The 19,074-nt window shown below is 47.3% G+C and overlaps 1 protein-coding gene across 2 annotated transcripts in view; it reads left to right on the forward strand.

Moving 5' to 3' along the window:
• The window catches only part of USP48 (ubiquitin specific peptidase 48), a 27,908-nt gene extending 8,834 nt beyond the window's left edge, over window positions 1-19,074 (forward strand). For both annotated transcript variants that reach the window (XM_026862679.1, XM_026862678.1), the window contains exons 10-26: window positions 1,267-1,416; window positions 3,935-4,135; window positions 5,647-5,761; window positions 5,915-6,045; window positions 7,410-7,481; window positions 10,513-10,637; window positions 10,796-10,918; window positions 12,802-12,863; window positions 13,384-13,494; window positions 14,132-14,262; window positions 14,499-14,605; window positions 16,635-16,739; window positions 17,631-17,786; window positions 18,003-18,128; window positions 18,543-18,591; window positions 18,834-18,860; window positions 18,972-19,074. In XM_026862679.1, the coding sequence (XP_026718480.1) occupies window positions 1,267-1,416; window positions 3,935-4,135; window positions 5,647-5,761; window positions 5,915-6,045; window positions 7,410-7,481; window positions 10,513-10,637; window positions 10,796-10,918; window positions 12,802-12,863; window positions 13,384-13,494; window positions 14,132-14,262; window positions 14,499-14,605; window positions 16,635-16,739; window positions 17,631-17,786; window positions 18,003-18,128; window positions 18,543-18,591; window positions 18,834-18,860; window positions 18,972-18,994 (1,814 nt within the window). In that variant the 3' untranslated portion in view covers window positions 18,995-19,074. The remainder of the gene's footprint in view (window positions 1-1,266; window positions 1,417-3,934; window positions 4,136-5,646; window positions 5,762-5,914; window positions 6,046-7,409; window positions 7,482-10,512; window positions 10,638-10,795; window positions 10,919-12,801; window positions 12,864-13,383; window positions 13,495-14,131; window positions 14,263-14,498; window positions 14,606-16,634; window positions 16,740-17,630; window positions 17,787-18,002; window positions 18,129-18,542; window positions 18,592-18,833; window positions 18,861-18,971) is intronic.

The following is a 19,074-nucleotide window of genomic DNA, read 5'->3' on the forward strand; positions in this document are numbered from 1 at the left end:
CCCCAAAACCCACCCTCTGAGCTGCACAGCGTTGGGAATTAGTGCTAATTTCTGCCTCTGTACTGCATTTTCAGTCTGCTTCCTGAGCTGTCTTGCGTTCACTTTCCTCCTACCACTCTGCCCGAAACAATAACTCGGCAAAAGCCTCTCCACCCAGCTCCAAATTCCTGCGCAGCCCCGTGGTTGCCTTTGTTTCATGTGGAAGCCTGCCAGGGAACAGGGAGCGAAGGGCAGCAGTCGAGCAGTGTGGTTGCGGGGAGGTTTCATGCAACTGTAAATTTGAGGCATTTTGCTTTGATGCTGTTAAAAGCGGCTTTTCCGGGACAGTGGAGAGACGTAACTTGGCTCTGACCTCAAGAGAGTCAAGCTGGTTGTTTTTTAATACTGTATATTCTTCCAGGGTGGGTATTGTGAGCTCTGGCTGCACAAGTGTTAACTTTTCTGGAAATATTTTAGCTCTTCAAAATACTGCTAAATAGGAAAAGGCTTCAGATAAGCAGTGTTTTCCCCCTCCCGTACACCAGCCCTGCGAGGGAAGTGTTTTATCTTCTATTTTCCCCTGCTGAGCTTTGGTTTGTTTGGGTTTTTTCCATCGGCGACAGCAAAAATTCCCATTTCCCTCACTGTTCTGTCGACACCAGGATCTGCCCTGGCTTATCTCTCGTCTCCTGAGGGCTTTTTGTCCTTGGGTTTGCAATGTGCTCAACCCCTCTCGCTGAGATCACGTGTACCCGTGGGGCTGCGCGTCGGGACAGGCTTCAGGTGTATCTGTAGGGTGAAAAACTCGCTTCTCCCCTGGGAACGACGGGTCCTTAGCAGCACAGAGGAGCTGCTCTCGGTGGGAGGCAGAGGAACAGCTGGAGCAAGAGGAATAGGAGGGAGGGATTGAAGCAGGCAGCAAAGTGTTCTGCTGCTCTCCTGCTCTGCAGCCTCTCACCAAACCCCGTCGCACTTTGCGCGACCGCCAGCGCTCAGCGCAGGCTTGTTAGCAAGCACAGGATTTCTCTTAACACCAGCAACCAACCTTGAGTAAATTATTTTCTTTGGCGCCGTTGTGTTGTGCAGGACAGTTGCATTTAATCATCTACAACCACAAATCTTGGAGAGAGCGACGTCCGTGCACTTGGCTTTCAGAAAGACCTATGTCAGTAGCTGCGTGAGGGAATTTTTAGTCTTGGTTGTTATCCCCAGATAACCAATCGCAGGGATAATTAACATAATTGGCATTTTTCCTCAAAATGACCGCTTTTTCTTCTTTCCCAACAGCTTTTCTGCAGGAGCTGGTAGAGCGTGATAACTGCAAGTTTGAGGAGTGGTGCAACGAAATGGCCGAGATGCGCAAACAGAGCGTGGCCAGAGGCAAAATCAAACATGAAGAGGTGAAGGAGCTCTACAAAAGGTTACCCGCTGAAGCTGGTCTGTAAGATATTGTGGTAGTATTTTGTAGTAGACTGTTGTTAAGATTAGTAATGTTTTGTTACTAACCCACAACTCACTTGTGTGGCCTAAACACTTTGCTGGAAGGCATCAGCTGTAGCCCTCTCAAAGAGGAAAGTGATCGCTCTCTATTGTTGCTGTCTGTATGCTTGGGATTTGCTTTCTTGCTCTTGTTTTTCTGCCTTAACCTATTTTTCTCCTTTTTTGCTCGTTGTGATGCCTTCTGGCGTCACTAATTCCCTCTTGCTCCTTCCCCATCAGTCAGTCTCCTGTGTGCTTCCATGCATTGTGACTGTTTTCTTCTGCCTGGTGAGCAGCTCGTCTCGTTAGCGGTTAGTAGCGTCGAGGCAGAATAACTGGTCGGTCTCAGATTGCCAAGTTTGGGGAGCTGTTGATCCAAATTAATCAGCAGGTAACAGTACAAGAATGCCTGACCTCCAGCAGAAAATGACTTGATTCATCCCCACCAGTCCTTCAGACATGTCTAAGCTTCGTATTCTGTCCAGTGAGTGACTGAGGTTAATCCTTTCCTACTGTTCCTTGTGTTTTGTCACCTTAGCATGTCTGAGCACAAGGATTTTCATTCCTCCCCCTTGTTTTTCTCTGCTGTCTCCCTCAAAACAAGCGTAGGGGCTCTTGCTCTGCTCATGCAGCAAGGGGAATTCCTCTCCAGTGTGTGCAGGTCATAAGGAAATTTGTAATTAAAGCCTTTAAAATGTATTTAATTGTGTAGCCTGTCAGGCAGTTTGATGTTTAGCTTTTAGTATTCGTTGCTCGATGCTCAGAACCAGCAGTGAGATCCAAGCAGCTGAAGAGCAGACTCCTTGGCTCCTCTAAATGTCTGCCTCTTCAATTTATGAACCCTGGTTTGCAGACAACGGGCGCTTAACTCATGAATAGGAAGGTGTCACAGCTCATCTTGCTGAGTCCCCACAAATCTGAGGGGTGTTAAAATGTCACCGTTAAATCAAAGCTGTGGTTGGAGGTATGAATCTGCCCTGAGTCACCATTAAAAAGGAGCAGCAAGCACAACCCTGGTGTGTTTTCACTCCCCCTTAGCAGAAACACAATAGTTTGCTCTCGGCATTTCTAATGCGACAGTAGAATAAATCTCAAAAAGATGTTTTTTACAGGTAAAGTTTCTCTGCCCCAATTTGAAGACCTGAAGCTATGCCCTGAGGGCACCCACGACTCAGCAGCTTGCCAGCGCAGCTGAAGGCAGCGTTATCCCAGAGCTGCTCTGGGTCCCATCCCACAGGAGCTAGGGACGCTCTCTGCAGCTGTGCAGACACATTTTCTGCCAGCTTCGTGTAGCCTGCCCCAGAAAAACGTACTTTCTGGGGGAGGCAGCTTTCATCCCAAACTAGCAAACCATTTCTGACAGTGTTGCAATTCTCTGGAGGTCATGGCTGTATATCTCTGATGGCGTTGCATAAGATGAAAATACTGCTGATTTGTGCTGCAGAAGGGAAGTGGGTTTGAAGCCCAGCTTCACAAAGATCCAGACAGAATATTTTCCTGTAGCTTCTCTGTTCCTTCATGTGAAACATTAAGGATTTGTGTTAATTTGATAAATGTAACTAATGGCTGCATTTCACCTAGGTTTCAGAGCTGCTCTCCTCACATCAGCACAAAAGGTTTAATTTCCTCCTAAATTCCCACTCATCTCACGGAAGTCTCAGTATCAAGATATGAAACACCCAAAGCTGCTTCACTGCTCATACAGACACTGACCTGCTCCTGAACCTTGGCTTTGTTCGAGGTGTTTCTCCTTTAGCAAACAAGGGTGGGCTTGCTGCTCTGTTTCAGAAGAAATTCGTGCTCATACTAAAAAAAAAATTGAGCAAGTGTCTGTTTGCACTGTAAAGCTTAAAAAGTGCTAGTGTTTTTAACCCAGAGTAACAGTGAGTCAGAGTAACACTGAAATTTTGGGCACCGAAGGGACGAGGTGAACACTGACCTTGTCTCTTTGCTGTTGTTGCCTTTTATTTTTCAGTTTACTCCAGTGAGCTCATTCTGTTATAGAAAGAGCATTTAATGTATGATCATAATTTAAATATTATTATCTGTCCCTCGATGGACAACTGGAAAGCCTTCTCCTTTCCTTGACTACTCTTCAGTAAGCCCCTAAAGGTTTAGCAGTTGGAAAGCAAGTGCTTTCAAGGTTTAGCAGTCTGAAAGCACTTGCTTTCCTACTTGGAGTGCTCTGCTGTTTCATATCGATTACTTGAATTAGAAATGACTGCTTGTTCTTGCAGATCTTAATTTCACATAGCTCCTGTCTTCTAAATCTGTGATCCAGAGATGAGAATTGGGTGAGGGAAGCTGGATCAGATGTTTGAAAACTTGTACTGCAGAGATTTGATCAATGGTGGTAGCCTGTTAATTTTTAAATGTACCGTTGAATACCAGAGTAATTATAAAATACCATCTGCTGCATTGTGTATTAGCTGACACGTACGGGCTTGTTTCTCTTTGTGTTTTTTTCCCCTCCCAGGTTCCCCGTACGACTTCATCTCTCTCGAATGGCTGCAGAAATGGCTGGATGAGTCCACTCCTCCAAAACCCATAGATAACACAGCCTGCCTGTGCTCACACGGCAAACTCCATCCCGATAAAATATCCATTATGAAAAGGATATCGGAGTACGTGGCTGACTTCTTCTACAGGAGATACGGAGGAGGGCCCCGGCTGAACGGTGAGGTGTCAGGCTAGAAAATGCCCTCTCTGAGTCATGTTCTCATGTGCTAAACATGTTTTGGAGCTGTGCTCTGGTCCCAGACCCATTTTGAGCTGTCCGTTATCATCATAACTTTGTTTCTATGCATGGCTTTTGTGCTGCACTGTTATTTCGGATGATTTTTTTTTTAATATCACCTAATTACGTTAGCATTCAAACAAATACAGTTAGTCTGATTGCAGAGTCTGTTTCATAGAGTTCTGCTCTGTCTAGGGAGAGCTGTGCTTCGTGGAGGAATTTCTGAGAAAGCAGTGGAGCGCTTAGGTTAGAAAACAGAATACTTGGAAGGTTTTATGAAGTTGATTCTATAAAATAAAACTTGCACATGCAACCCCCCCAGACTCTTGAAAATGATTTTCCATGCCTGCAGCACCTACAGATCCTGCGTGGGCAGCGTTTCATGGAGTGTGCGGATCTGTGCTGCCTCTTGCCAGCAGCCTGCGCTCCAGAGCAGCACGGATGTGTGCGGGCCAAGAAAATCATTTACTGTCTTTCACCTTTTAGCCTGTCCCGAGCTGCTTCATCCAAGGGAAGCGTGTACCTGCTAGCCTGTGTGCTTGTGTTGCAGGCGTCTGTCGTGCATTTTGATTTTTGGGGTCAGTCCAGCCCCTACGGTATTTGGGCTTCCCTTAATCGAGCCCCAGGCTTAGTTTCTTTTATAAAGGAGCTCAATAACTCCCACTGAGACCAAATTAGCTCAGCTCCTGCTAGGAGCTTATAGGGAAGAAGCACAACTAGCAGAAACTGCTGTGACGCAGGCAGCCTTTGTAAAAAAACAAAAAAACAAAAAACAAACAAACAAAAAAACCACAAACCCCACAAATAAAACAAAAACCCAACCCACAAAAAAAAACCCAAACCAAAAGAAAAAACCCCAAAACAGGTCAACATTTATTAGGCAACTAGAAGATTGCCTGCAGGTTTTTTTTTCATTGAGTACGGCTGGGAGGGATGGATGGACCCCCTTGTCCTCTGATTCGCTTCCCTGGATGTGACCCTCTTGATCCCAGATGAAAATATATGCCCAGCTGTAGGATTTCCACTCCCTGTTGGTCCAGCGTAGCTTTGCAGGAGGTTGTTTTGGAATCTTTTTCTGGGTTTAACTGGCAAAGTGCCACGATACAGGTTTTTCCTTGCATATTCCTTAACTGTCCTACCTTTTGACTCTAAGTGGCTGTGTGTTGGCGTGACCTGCCTGGCAGCTGTAATTGCAAACTTGATACCAGCTGGGGAGAGCTGTGAAGCTAGAACAGCTCACACCTCATCTGAAGCATTTTACACTTATTAAGCTTTAAATGTGGCCTGATCTGCCAGTAACCCCAGGAATCTCCTCATTTACATGTGAAATCTCCGGTCTTGAGTCCAGGGTTGTTGGTACATACCTGTCTGAGCACTTTCAAACCAGCCAGAAGCTCAGCCATGTGTGCAGGAAACTGCAATAAATTGTGTTTCTTTTTCCCCCACCCCAGTCAAAGCACTTTGCAAGGACTGCGTGGTAGAAAGGTGTCGAATCCTGCGACTGAAAAACCAGTTAAACGAAGACTACAAAGCAGTTACGAACTTACTGAAGATAACAGTCAAGGGGTATGTAAGTCCTGACACTTTCAAACCTTGTCAGAGATTTTTTTAATATTTTTTTTCTGTCAGAAGGGCTTAAATTGATTTTTCCTAAAGATTTTACTGTTGGGCTCCAAAGGAGTTGTGATTCACGTTGCCAGCGCTGTTCTCTCTCTGCAGGAACGACGGATTTTGGGTTGGAAAGGCGTCCTTGCGGAGCTGGCGTCAGTTGGCTCTGGAGCAATTAAACGAGCAAGATGAAGACACGGAGCACAGTAATGGCAAAATGAATGGAAATGCACAAAGCAAAGGTAGTTCTGCTGCCGTTGAGACCCACCAGCTCTGACTGATACCTCCTAACAAAAGACAAGTCAAGTGTTCTTGTGGCTGTTTTGCTTCCCTTGTATGGGTAGGGAGGAAAAGATAACAAATCAAAAGCTGCTTAAATGAAGGAGCTTTTTATTTGATAAACTTCAAAACTGCTGGGTGATCTTTGCACCCAGAGAGGAAGATGAGGTAATAAGTAGTTTTACAAAGCTGTGTAAAATTACCCCCCCAGACACGTAATTTTTTTCTTTTGCTTTTATCTGAATGAAGAGCACAGGGGAGGAAGAAACATGAAAACTATCTTGGGGAAGGGGTGAAGATGTTTATTGTGAAGGTCTGTGGATGAAACGATGCAGCTGGTAAAGCAGCACTGGCAAAATACAGCCTAGGGGGGGGAAAAAAAAAGTCATGAACTCTTTTCTATGGCCATATCATGAGTCTGTGAGATATTTTAATTTGCTTTTTGCTCTTTAAACCTTTGGAAACTGGGTATTTTGTTGAGCTTTTTGTTTTGGAAGTGAGGGCAAGAAGCTTGTTTGAATGAAGTGGAGATGATGGGCTAATGGCCTTGATCTTGGGCTTGAACGCTCTGAGAATGCCACAGCCCTCCTGATAATATCTGTAAACTGGTGCTGCTGGTGGAGCATTCATTGAGAAAAGGGTCTTTCTCTGCTGAGTTACCACACCTCCTTCTTCCTCCCTGGTGACCTCGGTTTCACAACAGGTTGCAATTCCCAGTAGTACATCTGAATGGCTCACAAGCCAACTCCCTCCTTAGACGGGTCGTTAGAGACTTACCAACACGTTACTATGTTTATGATACTCCAAATCCAGCGCTTCTGTCTGTGGAGCTACGGTTCTTAATTATAACTTAGACATTAATGTGGGGCTGGTCAAACCCCTGGCAAGCTCCCCCTTAGTTTGTCAGACAGCATCTGGTTTAGATCAGTATCCTCAAGGAAAAGAGCGGACTAATATTTTGCCAGGAAGGTTTTTGCTCCCTGCACTTTTACCTAGGCTTGTGTTTAGGTTAAACTTGAGATTTTTGGGAGCAGTGAACCCCTGTGGTGTTTGAGCCATAACAAATGCGTCCTTTGTAATCTCACAAAGGACGGGCTTGTGCTCCATGCACTTCAAAGCACTCCTACATGGCCTGTAGGCTGTAATCCCGCCTGCCCAGAGGCCAAGACATTTGAGAATAACAAATTTCCTCCCCAAAGTCTCCCTTGGGTTAAGGGTTTTGCTGCAATTTGAAAGGCAACCATGCTTCTTTCCGCCCAAATTTTTCCTTTCCTTGGGAGAGGAACTCTGTGCAATCTTCTTGTACTTTTCTTTATTATTTAATTAGATGAATCGAATGAAGAGAAGAAAGAGGAGGAAGAGGAGTTAAATTTTAACGAGGACATCGTTTGCCCACATGGTAAGTCTCTGTGGGGGATGGAGCTGAATATATCTGTTGTTGCCCACTGCTCAAGACATTAACCTTGTAGCCTTTGCTCCATCTAAGGCCAACATGAATAGTTACTGAGGAAACGTGCATAATTCTCATCTGCCTGGTGTTTCTCAACACTCAGACTTTGAGCTTTACTTGCGAGGGCTGTTCTGTTGCAGTCCGAGTTTTGTAAGGCAGCAGACGGGCTGTAAACGTGGAGATGCTTGGATGGGGCAGGAGGTGCTGGGCTGCGGAAACGAGCATCTCTTCCTCGCGCTAATGAAGCGTCGTGGTGGAGCGAGGGCAGCACCAAGGATCTGCAGCCCCTTGGCAGCTCTGGAAGTATTAGGAGAAAATAATGGTGTAAATCAGTCAAGGGGGGAGCTGAGAGTATCCATTTATTCTCTCAGTTTACATAAAAACAGGAGCACTTACCTAACGACTGTGGAAACACGGGCTTATCTGCAAGTGGCTGGGACCACTAAGGATATCGATTTACCAACCTGCTGTGCTTTGGTGTCCATTTACATAAGATTTTGACACGATGTTAGTTGTTTTGCTAAGTGACGGTTCATTAGCTACATCCTTGTCTGCCCTGTTGTTGAAATTTCACTTTTTTTAGTGTGTGTGTGTTGCTCCCAGACATAACTGTTCTAGTAAGCTCCTGTTTGTACGCATCAATTTCCCTGCCAGGGATGCTCGATCTTGTTCCTAGTAAGAAAGAAACATGCCATAAATTAGCAACACACCTCCTGTCATCAAGGCTAATCAAGGAGAGTAACGGCTTGATAAAGCCTCGCTTTAAAGCAGGGTGTTTAAGCACTTTGTCACAGCATTAGCTGTTTTTCAGAGCCTTTAACGCTGTATTTCCCATTGCTGCGAGGCTGCTGCTGTTAAATAAGAGCAAGCAAGGTGGTGATGAAAGATTTAATGTAGCCAGACACGATAAAAATAGGCCTTTGAAAATATTATGCTGGTAAATTGCTAGTTGATCTGTGACTTTGGGTCATATCAGAATAAATATTAAATATGGGAGCTACTGGCAGGTTGGATTTTATCATCTTGAGCTAACTCATGGATTACTTACGGAAAACAACATTTCTACCTTTAAAATTTCCCTCTGGAGTATGTCAGCACATCTGTAGTCTCGGTCCTACAGCCTTGATTTTGCTGTGGAGGAAGTTCCTGCCTTCATGGTAGGCTCTGGAAAAGCCAGTGCTTTATCTCTGAGGTCTGGCTGGCCTCCAGAAATGCCATCCGGGCGTTCCCTTAAGAAGTCCCTTTGCATCTTTGCTTCAATTTCTTGCTCTCCACTAGCTGCCTGACCCCAGCGAATATTTTTTTCCAGATACTAAGTTAAGAATTCTTTGATGTCCGTGCCCAAAACATGTCCCTGGATGGTGGGAGGGGGAAGCAGGGTCAGCAGCAGTTAGGCTCATCATCTTCCAGATGGCAAAGCACTTGTTCCCCACACACCCAGATCTGATTTTTTCCACCTCTTTCACTCTACAGTGTATTAATCTATGTTCATTAATCATGCGGTGTCAAGGCACTTATTTGTACAAGCTCTTATTTTTTTCCTCATCTTGCTGGCTCTGGTCCTGCCTTCTCATATGGTAAAGCTGGGCCGCTTGGTCATGTTTGATGAAGAACAAGTGGCCAAGTGCCGCATCGAAGCAGTCCAGCCCGACCTTTGTTTATTAGAGGAAAAGCAGGAGGGGAGCGTTGCTATTTTTTCCCTCCGGGGCTGGCAGAAATCCAGGCTTGGCTAGAGCGAGGAAAGCTGTCGAGTCCGTGGGCCTGAGGAGCGGCTTGTAATGTTAAAGAGCTACCGGAGGGGGGGGAGGAAGGAGCCTTTTCTCTCGTCTCCTTTCTGTAGCTCCTCAGGCTGTAGAGAAGCAGATAATAAGGTATCACCCCCTTTGGTGGACACTGCTCAGCGCCACGACTTCGCAGTTGCTGTTTTGCTTCCCTCTGGCTGGTGAAGTCCCCACCGAGGCCTGAACATTCCCGTGCCACGTCCAAATCCAGTTTGCACCTCGGTTGTTGCAACAACTGTTCCTCTTATCCCTCGCTGTGGTGGCAGTGTGTAGTGCCACCGGGCCTTGACTTCCCAGCTGCTGTCTCGCAGTGAGATGTGCTGGTGTTTTTCCCCTTGGCCGTTATCACCCCTGCCAGCGGGTGGCTGGTCGGATCCCCGAGCCCTTGTCTTCCCCCCTTTTCCCAGGCTCCCAAGGAGCTCGTGTCGCCATGTGGGGTCCAAATGCATAAGCATAACCTCTCCGCTGTGGCTGCTGCTAAAACAACAAATGCCTTGCAATTAAACCCTTCTTCGTTTTTGGTTTGGATTTTTTTTGAGCTGCTTGAGCATCAGGATAAATAATACAGCAGGCAAGATGTCTGTGGGACAGCTGGTAAATCTTGATTCAGATGTTCACACCTCAGTCATTCCCTGGAGCAGATCTAGAGCACAGAATCTGTCCTTCCCATATTTTTGAGGTGCTTAGAGACGGCACGCAAAGCCATCTGAGGTTATACAGCCCTAACTTTGTTTTTCAAGGGTGTGGAAAGCACTCGGCTCCTGTTTCATTGGGCTTGGAATTAGTCATTGGTAAATGGAGTCATCATAAAAATGTAGCTATGGCTAACTAAGATCAGAAAACAGCAGCCCTGTGCCCTCTTCAGCTCGTCCTTGCTTTTCTGAGCATCTCTTGGTCACCACTCGTATTTGATCAGCTGCTTGGGTTCATGAGCTTGGAAATCTAAAGGACATCTATAGGAATTAAAGTAATTGGTGTTGGGTTATTTTTTTTTCCTGTCTAAACAGGGGAATGATAAAGAAGTTGAAGGTTATTTTGTGTAAAGTTGCGCTCTTTTTTGCTGACATGGTGCTGGCTAATAAGTGCATGGATACCTTCCCCCCTGTTTATATGCCGTAATCTCTTCAATCTAGTTAGGGCTGCAAAACCTCGCTGAACGCATCAAGAGCAAAGCCCTTCCCTTGGCTCTCTCTCTGCAGGTGACCTGTGCATCTCCGAAAACGAACGGAGGGTGGTTTCAAAGGAAGCCTGGGAGAAACTCAAGCAATATTTTCCAAAGGCCCCTGAATTCCCAAATAACAAAGAGTGCTGTTCCCAGTGCAAGGTATTTGAATGCCAAATGTACCCTTTTGTTGACTGTAAATACATGGTCATGTTTCTGGTTTTCTTTTTAAGGTGACCCAGTGCGGTAGGGGGAAGTAATGTCACCTTCTAATAGCAACTAGGAACTGAAGCTGTGGTGTAATTAACTGTTTCATGCAGATTTTGGAGCGTGAAGGGGAGGAAAATGAAGCTCTGCATAAGATGATGGCCAGCGAGCAGAAAACTTCTCTCCAGAACCTGTTTCACGATAAGTGCAGACCTTGCCTGGGCAGCTGGCCTCAGGTATGGGAAGGAGGGCAACTGGGGCAAGGTAGCAGGCCTTGAGGGAGGTTTTTATTAGGTTTTGTCTTTCTCCCTAAGAAATTGTATTTCTCCTGCAAGACAGGCGACCCGATAATCATTCCCTCGGTCCAGGCAAGACGGTGCCTCCGCCGGGAAGCCTGTGCCAGCGGCACTTACACGTGTGTTGTGCCGAGGTGTGATTTCCCCCGATTAGCTGTGCTGGCACAAAGCCCTGCTAAAGATACACAAGAGTGGCTCGTGTGCCAACATAGCTGTCGCTGGCCTGCTGTCAGCTTGATAAGCAGCAACAATATTGCTGCTGTAGTTACATCTGCCCCTAGAAGGACCGAAGAAGGGCTTTCCACCGCCCTCCGTTTGCCTTCATGGCAGGACAAAATTTTGCTACTAGTAGGACAAAATTCACCTGTGCTCCAGCATCATACATCCTGAGAGCTTCAGGGGGAGCTTCCCTAAATGCTGAAGCCCTGCAAATAGGGATCGTGCAAGACCTCTTGTACCAGCTTCTCCCCGGTACGAACGTGCAGCTCTCCAGGACTTTTTCTGGGGCTTGAAGGCGTCTCAAAAGAAATGGCACAAGCTGTTGGCTCCACGCCTTGGCTCCCGGACGTCTCGCGGCGCTGATTAATGATTGACTCTTCGATCCTGCCAAGCTGCTTTGGCAGGTGTCTGCCTCGGTTGCTGCTACGTGTGAGGGCAGCTTGCCACTCTCGGGTGCCTTCTCCAGCCGTGGATAAGTATTGAGGTCACCGCGGATCCCTTTCTCGGAACCGGGGTGTCCCAAAAGGGTTTAAATGGGAAACGCTTTGTGCTGAGCTGGAGAGCTGCCAGGTATTGCCAGCTACCAGCAGTATTTAAGGGCAGTATCCAGTTGGGTCTGCTTTTGTAGCTGGAGGTATGTGATGGAAAGCTGGAGCTCGTCACTGAGTCATCTTGAAATAGGAGGGTCTTTCCAGGGAATGTCCTCCACCCTTTGAATTTCCTAACAGAGCATGGTAAAAAAGGAGCTGAAGACCTCTCCCTCAAGCTTTGTGAGTTTTCCTGATCCAAAACAGTTGAAGTTCAGGGAAAAAAAATAAGCAGTGCAGTTTAATCTGGAGGAGATGAATGGAGATGTAAAAAAAAATTAAATATATATATATATATATATATATATATATACACACACACACACATATTAATTCCTCAGGTGTTCTGAATTTTCTTGCGGAAAGATGGAGCAAGCCCTTAAATCTGTGTTCGGGAAGGTGATGAGTTTAAGTGAGCATGGAAGTTATTTTGTCACCCAGCCCTTAGTATCTCAGTGATTTCTTGTCCAGGAGCAGACTGTCTCATGGTAAATCACTCAGGACAGGAAAATGGTGGTTTATCCTAAAACCGCTGCCTTGTGAGGGTGCGTGGCCATGGTTTTGCATCCGTGCTGCTGCCAAAAGGAGAAACTTATGGATTTTCATGGGTGAAGCAAATAAGGCAGGTTGGGGTGGTCTCACCCCACACCCACGGGGTGCAGAGACAAATCTGCTTTAGACCCCAGGTACTCGGTGAGAGAAAGCACGGTGCTGGGGAGTCCGTAGCTGCTCCAGGGGAAATGAGCATTTCCTGCTGTGAATTACAGATAATTGGATCTAAAGCTAAACTAACTTTGTAATAAACACGAGATTAGTAATGTAAGTGCTTAGTACTTGATCCCAAATTATTTTACTTGGCTTTCCCAGCGCGCTTGGATGGAGTTGTCATGGCAAAAACACTGAGGTCTCAAAAGAGAATGAGCACTGCAGAAAAACTGAACAGTCATTGCTTCTCTATTGTTGGATTAATTAAAAAAGATCCTTTTTTTTTTTTTTCTTTTCCTTTTTCACCTCCAGGAGACAGATGAGCTGTATATTGTTTCGCAGTTCTTTGTAGAAGAATGGAGGAAATTTGTCAGGTAACTTGACTTGAGGTTTTTGGTGCTTTTTATTCCTTCTTTTGGGGGTTGTAGATAATGATTTTGGTTTTGAATCCCGGCGTGGTGTGTAGTTACCTGCTGTTTGCCTTTGTGGAAACAAGGAAGCTGATTTTTACAGGGCTCGTATCAGTTGTAATACATTGTAAGAAACCGAATTTCCTTGTTTACCGTGTCTTAACCAGATGGTTGGATTAGATAGTAACCTGATTAGTTTTTTCATCTGTCTGGAGCTGTATCCTAGGCAAAGGTCACTGCTCAATCCTGTTTCTACGGGCTGCTGGTGGTAGGAGATGGAAATCTCTGCTAGATAGGAGAGTAATTTTGCAGCGTGCAGGAACGCAGATCTGATTTCCTCATTGGCAGTAGTTTTTAATATTCCCTGTTGGAATGTCTCCTGTAAACATTCACCTGTGATTTCTCCTTGGCTACCTGCAAGAGTTGTGGGTTTTGTGAAATAACCTGACCAAGCTTTGCAGACTTCTTTCCTTTGCCCGCGCAGGAGGCCGACGCGATGCAGCCCCGTGTCCTCGGTAGGAAACAGCGCTCTTCTCTGCCCCCACGGGGGCCTCATGTTCACCTACGCTTCCATGACCAAAGAAGACTCCAAACTGTGAGTTTCTTCTCTTCATGTGTCTGCCAGGTGCCTTTGTCTCTCATGAGCTTTGGGGAAACGTTCCCGGAGGCTCGCTGAGCTGCAGCAAGAAGAGGAGCAAATGCTTTCCCTTGAGCAGAATTAACAGATACGCTTTCTTGAGCCCACCTTAGCCTTCGTGCAAGGCAAGATCTAAATTGTTGAAGGATGCTGGGTCAGGAAAAAAAGAGAGCTTACTTCAGCTTGGCTAGTTCCTAACAATAAACTACCCTGAATTTGACAGGGGCATAGAAACATCCGCCTTCCTTACAATTTGCTTTCTGGGAGACTTGCCCCTGGAGCACTGGGTGCTGGGCTGGAGTTCATGCTCTGTAGCGTTGGTTCTGCAGTGATGCAGAACTAAAAGTAGGAGATCTTCCACTCCTCTCCAAATCCATCCTCCCTCCGGCATGACCGGAGCAGTACAGTGTCACTAATAACACGCTACTCTTGCCCTGTTATCTTGGGTGTGCAGGCCCTCCCATGTCTCTGGAGTTAGGGATTGATTTTGCAGCTTTTCTTTCATTAACAGGCTGAAAAGAAAAGGCAAAGCTGTTCAGGAGCCCAGGGCTTGGCTTTTCCATGTCATAAAGCACGTTCTTGTTCCTTTGCACAGTATAGCTCTAATATGGCCCAGCGAGTGGGAGAGGATTCAAAAACTCTTCGTCGTGGATCATGTCATCAAAATTACCCGAACCCAAGCTGCCGGAGCGGACCCCGAGAGCACACTTTACACCTCTGAGCCCCGTGAGTGAACTTTTTGCCACTGTCTTTGTCCTATTCTTTTGCTAATTGCTGCAGACTCCCTGGGAAATGGCTCTTTTTCAGGTAAAGGGTCAGATCCAGGGGGATCGGTGGTAAACAGCAGCTTGGCAGAGGCCCCTGGTTATGCGATCCCCTCTGGGTTAGCGGTGGGAGGCTTTGGGCAGGTGTCTCCGAGGAGCTGAAGCAATTAAATGCATTTTTCCTTTGTGCCTCCCCAGAACTCTGTCCAGAGTGCAGAGAAGGGCTGTTATGCCAACAGCAGCGGGACTTGCGTGAGTACACCCAAGCAACCATCTACATCCATAAAGTGGTGGATAATAAAAAGGTATGGGCTCTCTTCCTCGGTCTTTACTCATCCTGGCTTCGTTTCATTTAAGGGAGCCTACACCGAGTACCCAAATAACGGCCCGAACGCGACAGCTGTCACAGCCTGTCATGTTCCTGCAGGCTGGGACCTGCTGCTGGGGCTGCTGGGTGGCCTGTGGTGGTGGTTGTGGGCAAAAAGCACCAGCTCTGCGGCTTGGGGAAGCTGTCCCTTCTCCTCAAGGCTTCCTTTTGCCAAACAGATCCTTTGTGTTACTGGGTATCTTCACAGATGTTCCCAGCTTTGATTATTTTAGGTAATGTTGTAACCATTTCTGTCTTCATAATGTGTTACCAGGCTCTACCTATTCTCCTCTTCCTCCAGTATTTGTCATTTCCTTTCCTGGTTGCAAAAGTGACAGAAATAAGCTCCTAACCTCTATGCTGAAATAGCAGTGGACTTAAGGGATCCTGAAAACCATCTCTGAGGCTGTGAATTACGTCTCTGCTTTACTGGTGTCTTAAGGGATCAGTGTCAGGTCTAGAATTGGCTTTACAGGTACCCAAAAGCTGGTTACAGTAAGCCTTCCTCCTTAGGCCTCATTTTATGCTTTAAGGAGGAAACAGAGGCTCATGCACGAGCTCAGATAAAGATGTTCCCTCACCTTCCCAGCGTGGGGTTTGGGTTTTTTTGCCTCTTATTGATTTTCCACCTCCCTGGCAATCAAAGGGAGGGACTGGAGCCTGTAGAACCGCGGGGCACCAGAGGCTGGAGGGGTTTCTGCCTTGGTTGTGAGACGTAAAACACGCAGCACGGTCTTGAGCCATCAGCGATGGGTTTTCAGCCTGTCTCGAGGCTGAATCCCAAGGCTGCATCTTGGCTCTGGTGCAGAGGAGGGTTGTTGTTTGGTTGGTGTTTTGTTTTTTGGGTTTTTTTTTCTGGTGCTGGACAGGACTGTGCTCACATGTGGGGCTGGCAAAAAACAGGCAGCTATTCTTTGCTGAGCAGCTGGAGTTAGAAAGAGGGGGCGAGAGCTTGCCTGCAAGCTCCCTCATTAACAGGGCGGCCTCGGCGCGATGCGAAGCAGCGATAATGCCCCGCCAGCAGCGCGGATTGCGGACGGCAGCACTCCAAGCCACTGCTTTCTTCCCTGCTGCTTTGGATTTGCAAAATGTCGGGGAGTATTTCCCATCCCCTCACCCCTGCTCTTCCTCCCTCTGCAACCCCCAGCTCCCTCCCTTGGCTGACGCTGCAAGAGGGGGAAGCCACGGCCGTGTAAAATCGGCGTAGGGCGGCACTGCTGGAATCCGGAGGGCTCTGGGGAGGCTGCGGTTGGTGCTGGATGTTCGGGAGCTGAAATTGCATTGTTAATTGCAAATACATTGATGGAGAAACGAGTTCTCAGGCATCCAGGATGGAGAGCGTGCCAGTCTCCTGGGCTCCTGCAAACCCCAGCTCCAGCCAAAGCTAGCTGTGAATTCACGTCCGGCAGCTCCATGCCTCCTGGAGTGACTTACACAGAACTGAACATCATTTTTATTTATCCGTTTGTGTAAATTATTTAGATTTCATTTACTTACAGCCTCCAGACCCATAAATAATGGTGCTGAGTGCCTCTGTCAGTCTGCTGCAGGGATGGATAAGTGTCTAATTTACAGATAATATTCCTTTCTCCGTGTTAGAGCTTTTGTAATACACTTAGATGAACCAGAGAAGCAGCCAGCTAATGGGAAAGAAATCAGTGCAGGCCCCTGGAGACTTTCCCTTTGCCTGGAGAGGAGGGCAGGTCCTGAGCTACAGGAAGCACCTGCAATTCAGTAGAGAAGCTTGTTCTCCTGAGCCGAATCCCCCCATGGCTCGATGCAGCTGGGGAGGAGGGGGAGGAGAATTTGCAGAGCACATGGAGCAGATCCCTGGGTTATTCCTGCTCTGCCTCGGTTCACTGGATCGAGGTGACATCCTGGGGGTCTCTGCAAGCTGTTTGCCATGATGTGACAGTCTGGGTTGATGCTGTCGGCTTAGTTACGGAGAATGGTTTTTGTGACTTCAGGTAATGAAGGACGCTGCTCCGGAGCTGAACGTGAGCAGCTCAGAAGCTGAAGAGGAGAGGGAGGAAAACAAGCCAGAGGGGGAGCAAGACCCAGATTTTAACCAGGTAGAGATCAAAAGTACCACCAGGTCCCTTAGTTTTGCATCATACTCTTGAGTCAGCATGATGGGATAGCCCTCCTTCTCTGTGTACTGCTAAAGTCAGGTGTCTTAAATTGTCATTTTAATGGTTGTACCACCCCATCCCTTTGTTTTTGGAGAGGTCAGATAATGACCTCTCGTATGCTTTGCTGATAATCAGCCCCAGGCCAGTGTTAGAAGCAGGTAATGAAGTTTCAGGGTGAGTCCTTCAGTCCTATTGACACTTGCACGCAGTGGTTTGCTTTCACAGAATCATTCAGGTTGGAAAAGCCCCTCGGGATTTAGCCCGACTCTACAAAGTTCTCCCCTACCCCGCATCCCCCCACAGCTCATCCCAACGGCCCTTAAACACACCCAGGGATGGGGACTCCACGCCCTCCCTGGGCAGCCTGTTCCACTCTCTGACTGCTCTTTCTATGAAACATTTTTCCCTCATGTCCAGTCTGACCCTCCCCTGTCACAGTTTCAAGCCGTTCCCTCTTGCTCTGTCACTAATTCCCTGTGGGAAGAGCCCAGCCCCAACCTCTGCAATGTCCTGTCAGGAGCTGCAGAGAGGGATGAGGGCTCCCCTCAGCCTCCTCCTCCTCACACTGAACACTCCCAGCTCCTTCACTGGCTCCTCACAGGATTGATTCTCCAGGCCCTTCCCCAGCCTCGTTGCCCTCCTCTGCCCTCGCTCCAGCCCCTCCAGATCTCTCTTGGATTGAGGTGCCCAAAACTTTGAATGGGCCTCTCAGCACTTCATGCCTTCCCTCGCATGACCCATGCACCCGAAACGCTGTCCGGGGTACAGGGGAGGTTGTCTTTTTCCACCAATCCCAAACTTGGGCCCTTGATTTTTGCCTATTGTTTCTAGACCAACGGTGGTGCGAAGCGCCAGAAAGTCTCACACCAGAGCTTCATCAGTTACCAAAAGCAAGGCATCAGGCGAAGCACCCGGCACCGGAAGGTCAGAGGGGAGAAGGCACTGCTTGTTTCTGCTAATCAGACACTGAAAGAGCTGAAAATACAGGTAAGGTGGTTTTCCTCCAAGGATTGAGTTGTCTCGAGTAAGAAAACACAGAATTAGGAGCACATGGCTGGGAGGGGATGGAGGGAAAGAGTATAAAAATCCCACGTGGCATCGAGAGGCGCGTGTTGCTCTTCTAAACGTGGTATTTTTGTGTAGCTCGGCGGTATGTTTTTTTCCCTCCGCACAAAATCAGCGTGTCTCATTCTGTTGGCACAGATCATGCATGCATTTTCAGTTGCTCCCTTCGACCAGAATTTGTCGATCGACGGGAAGATACTGAACGATGACACCGCAACGCTCGGCAGCCTGGGAGTCATCCCCGAATCTGTCATTTTATTAAAGGTAACGTGAGAGTGTGGCTGCTAAAATCAAGTCAAAGCAGAGAGTTGAAGTGATTTTTGTACCACCAAAGAGAAACAACGTTGTGATGGGTATGAAGACTGCTGTGCAGTGGACGTGCCCACCCGTGACTGCTCCATGGCCTAATTTAATGAGTTCCTCTTTGAGGAGGAAAATCCTCCTTTTTCTTTTTTTGAAGAGCATTTATGAACTGTCCTTTTCTGCCCAGCTGTGTGCGTACCACCCCAAAATACAGCTAAATTAGAGAGCGAGTCCTCTCCTCTTGTTCCCAGACACTGTTTGAGCAAGAGACCTGTTCCCCGCTGTCTTCCCGAGCAGCACCATGAACTGCTCAGGCTGTGAACTTCCAAACGAGGTTGTTTGCTCGTTAATCCCCCGCTCTGCTCTATTTCCCAGGCTGATGAACCACTTGCAGATTACGCAGCGATGGACGACGTTATGCAAGGTGAGGTGGGGGGGTGGCCCGGAAGGTTTGGGGGTTCGAGGAAGGAGCCTCACTACTGTGATTGTGGGAGACGCTTTAGTGGCCAAGGATTGTGTTGGATTTGGGTTGTAAAGGTAGAAAATTGAGATTTTTTTGGAAGGTTTCTTGTCGTGGTGAATGGGAGATTCAGTGGTGCATCACCACGAAGACCAGAGATCCTTTTAGAAACTTCTAACACCCTGCCTTTTTCTTTCCATCCCCAGTTTGTATGCCTGAAGAAGGATTTAAAGGTGAGTCTGGGTGTTTGGGATTTTTTTCCCTCCCCTTTATGTAAGCCCATGTGAACTTCATCTCCATTCCATAAGCGTCATCATCTTTTGGTGGTTGTTTTTTCTCCTCAGGGACGGGTTTACTTGGACACTGATGGTTTTTCTAAACGCTGGCAACAGAGGAGCAACCAGAAGGGAAGAGGATTTTGACGTGGTAGGGCATTAAAAGTTAAAA

Source organism: Athene cunicularia (assembly GCF_003259725.1).
Source record: "Athene cunicularia isolate RWA chromosome 21 unlocalized genomic scaffold, athCun1 chr21_part1, whole genome shotgun sequence".
Lineage (NCBI taxonomy): Eukaryota > Metazoa > Chordata > Aves > Strigiformes > Strigidae > Athene > Athene cunicularia.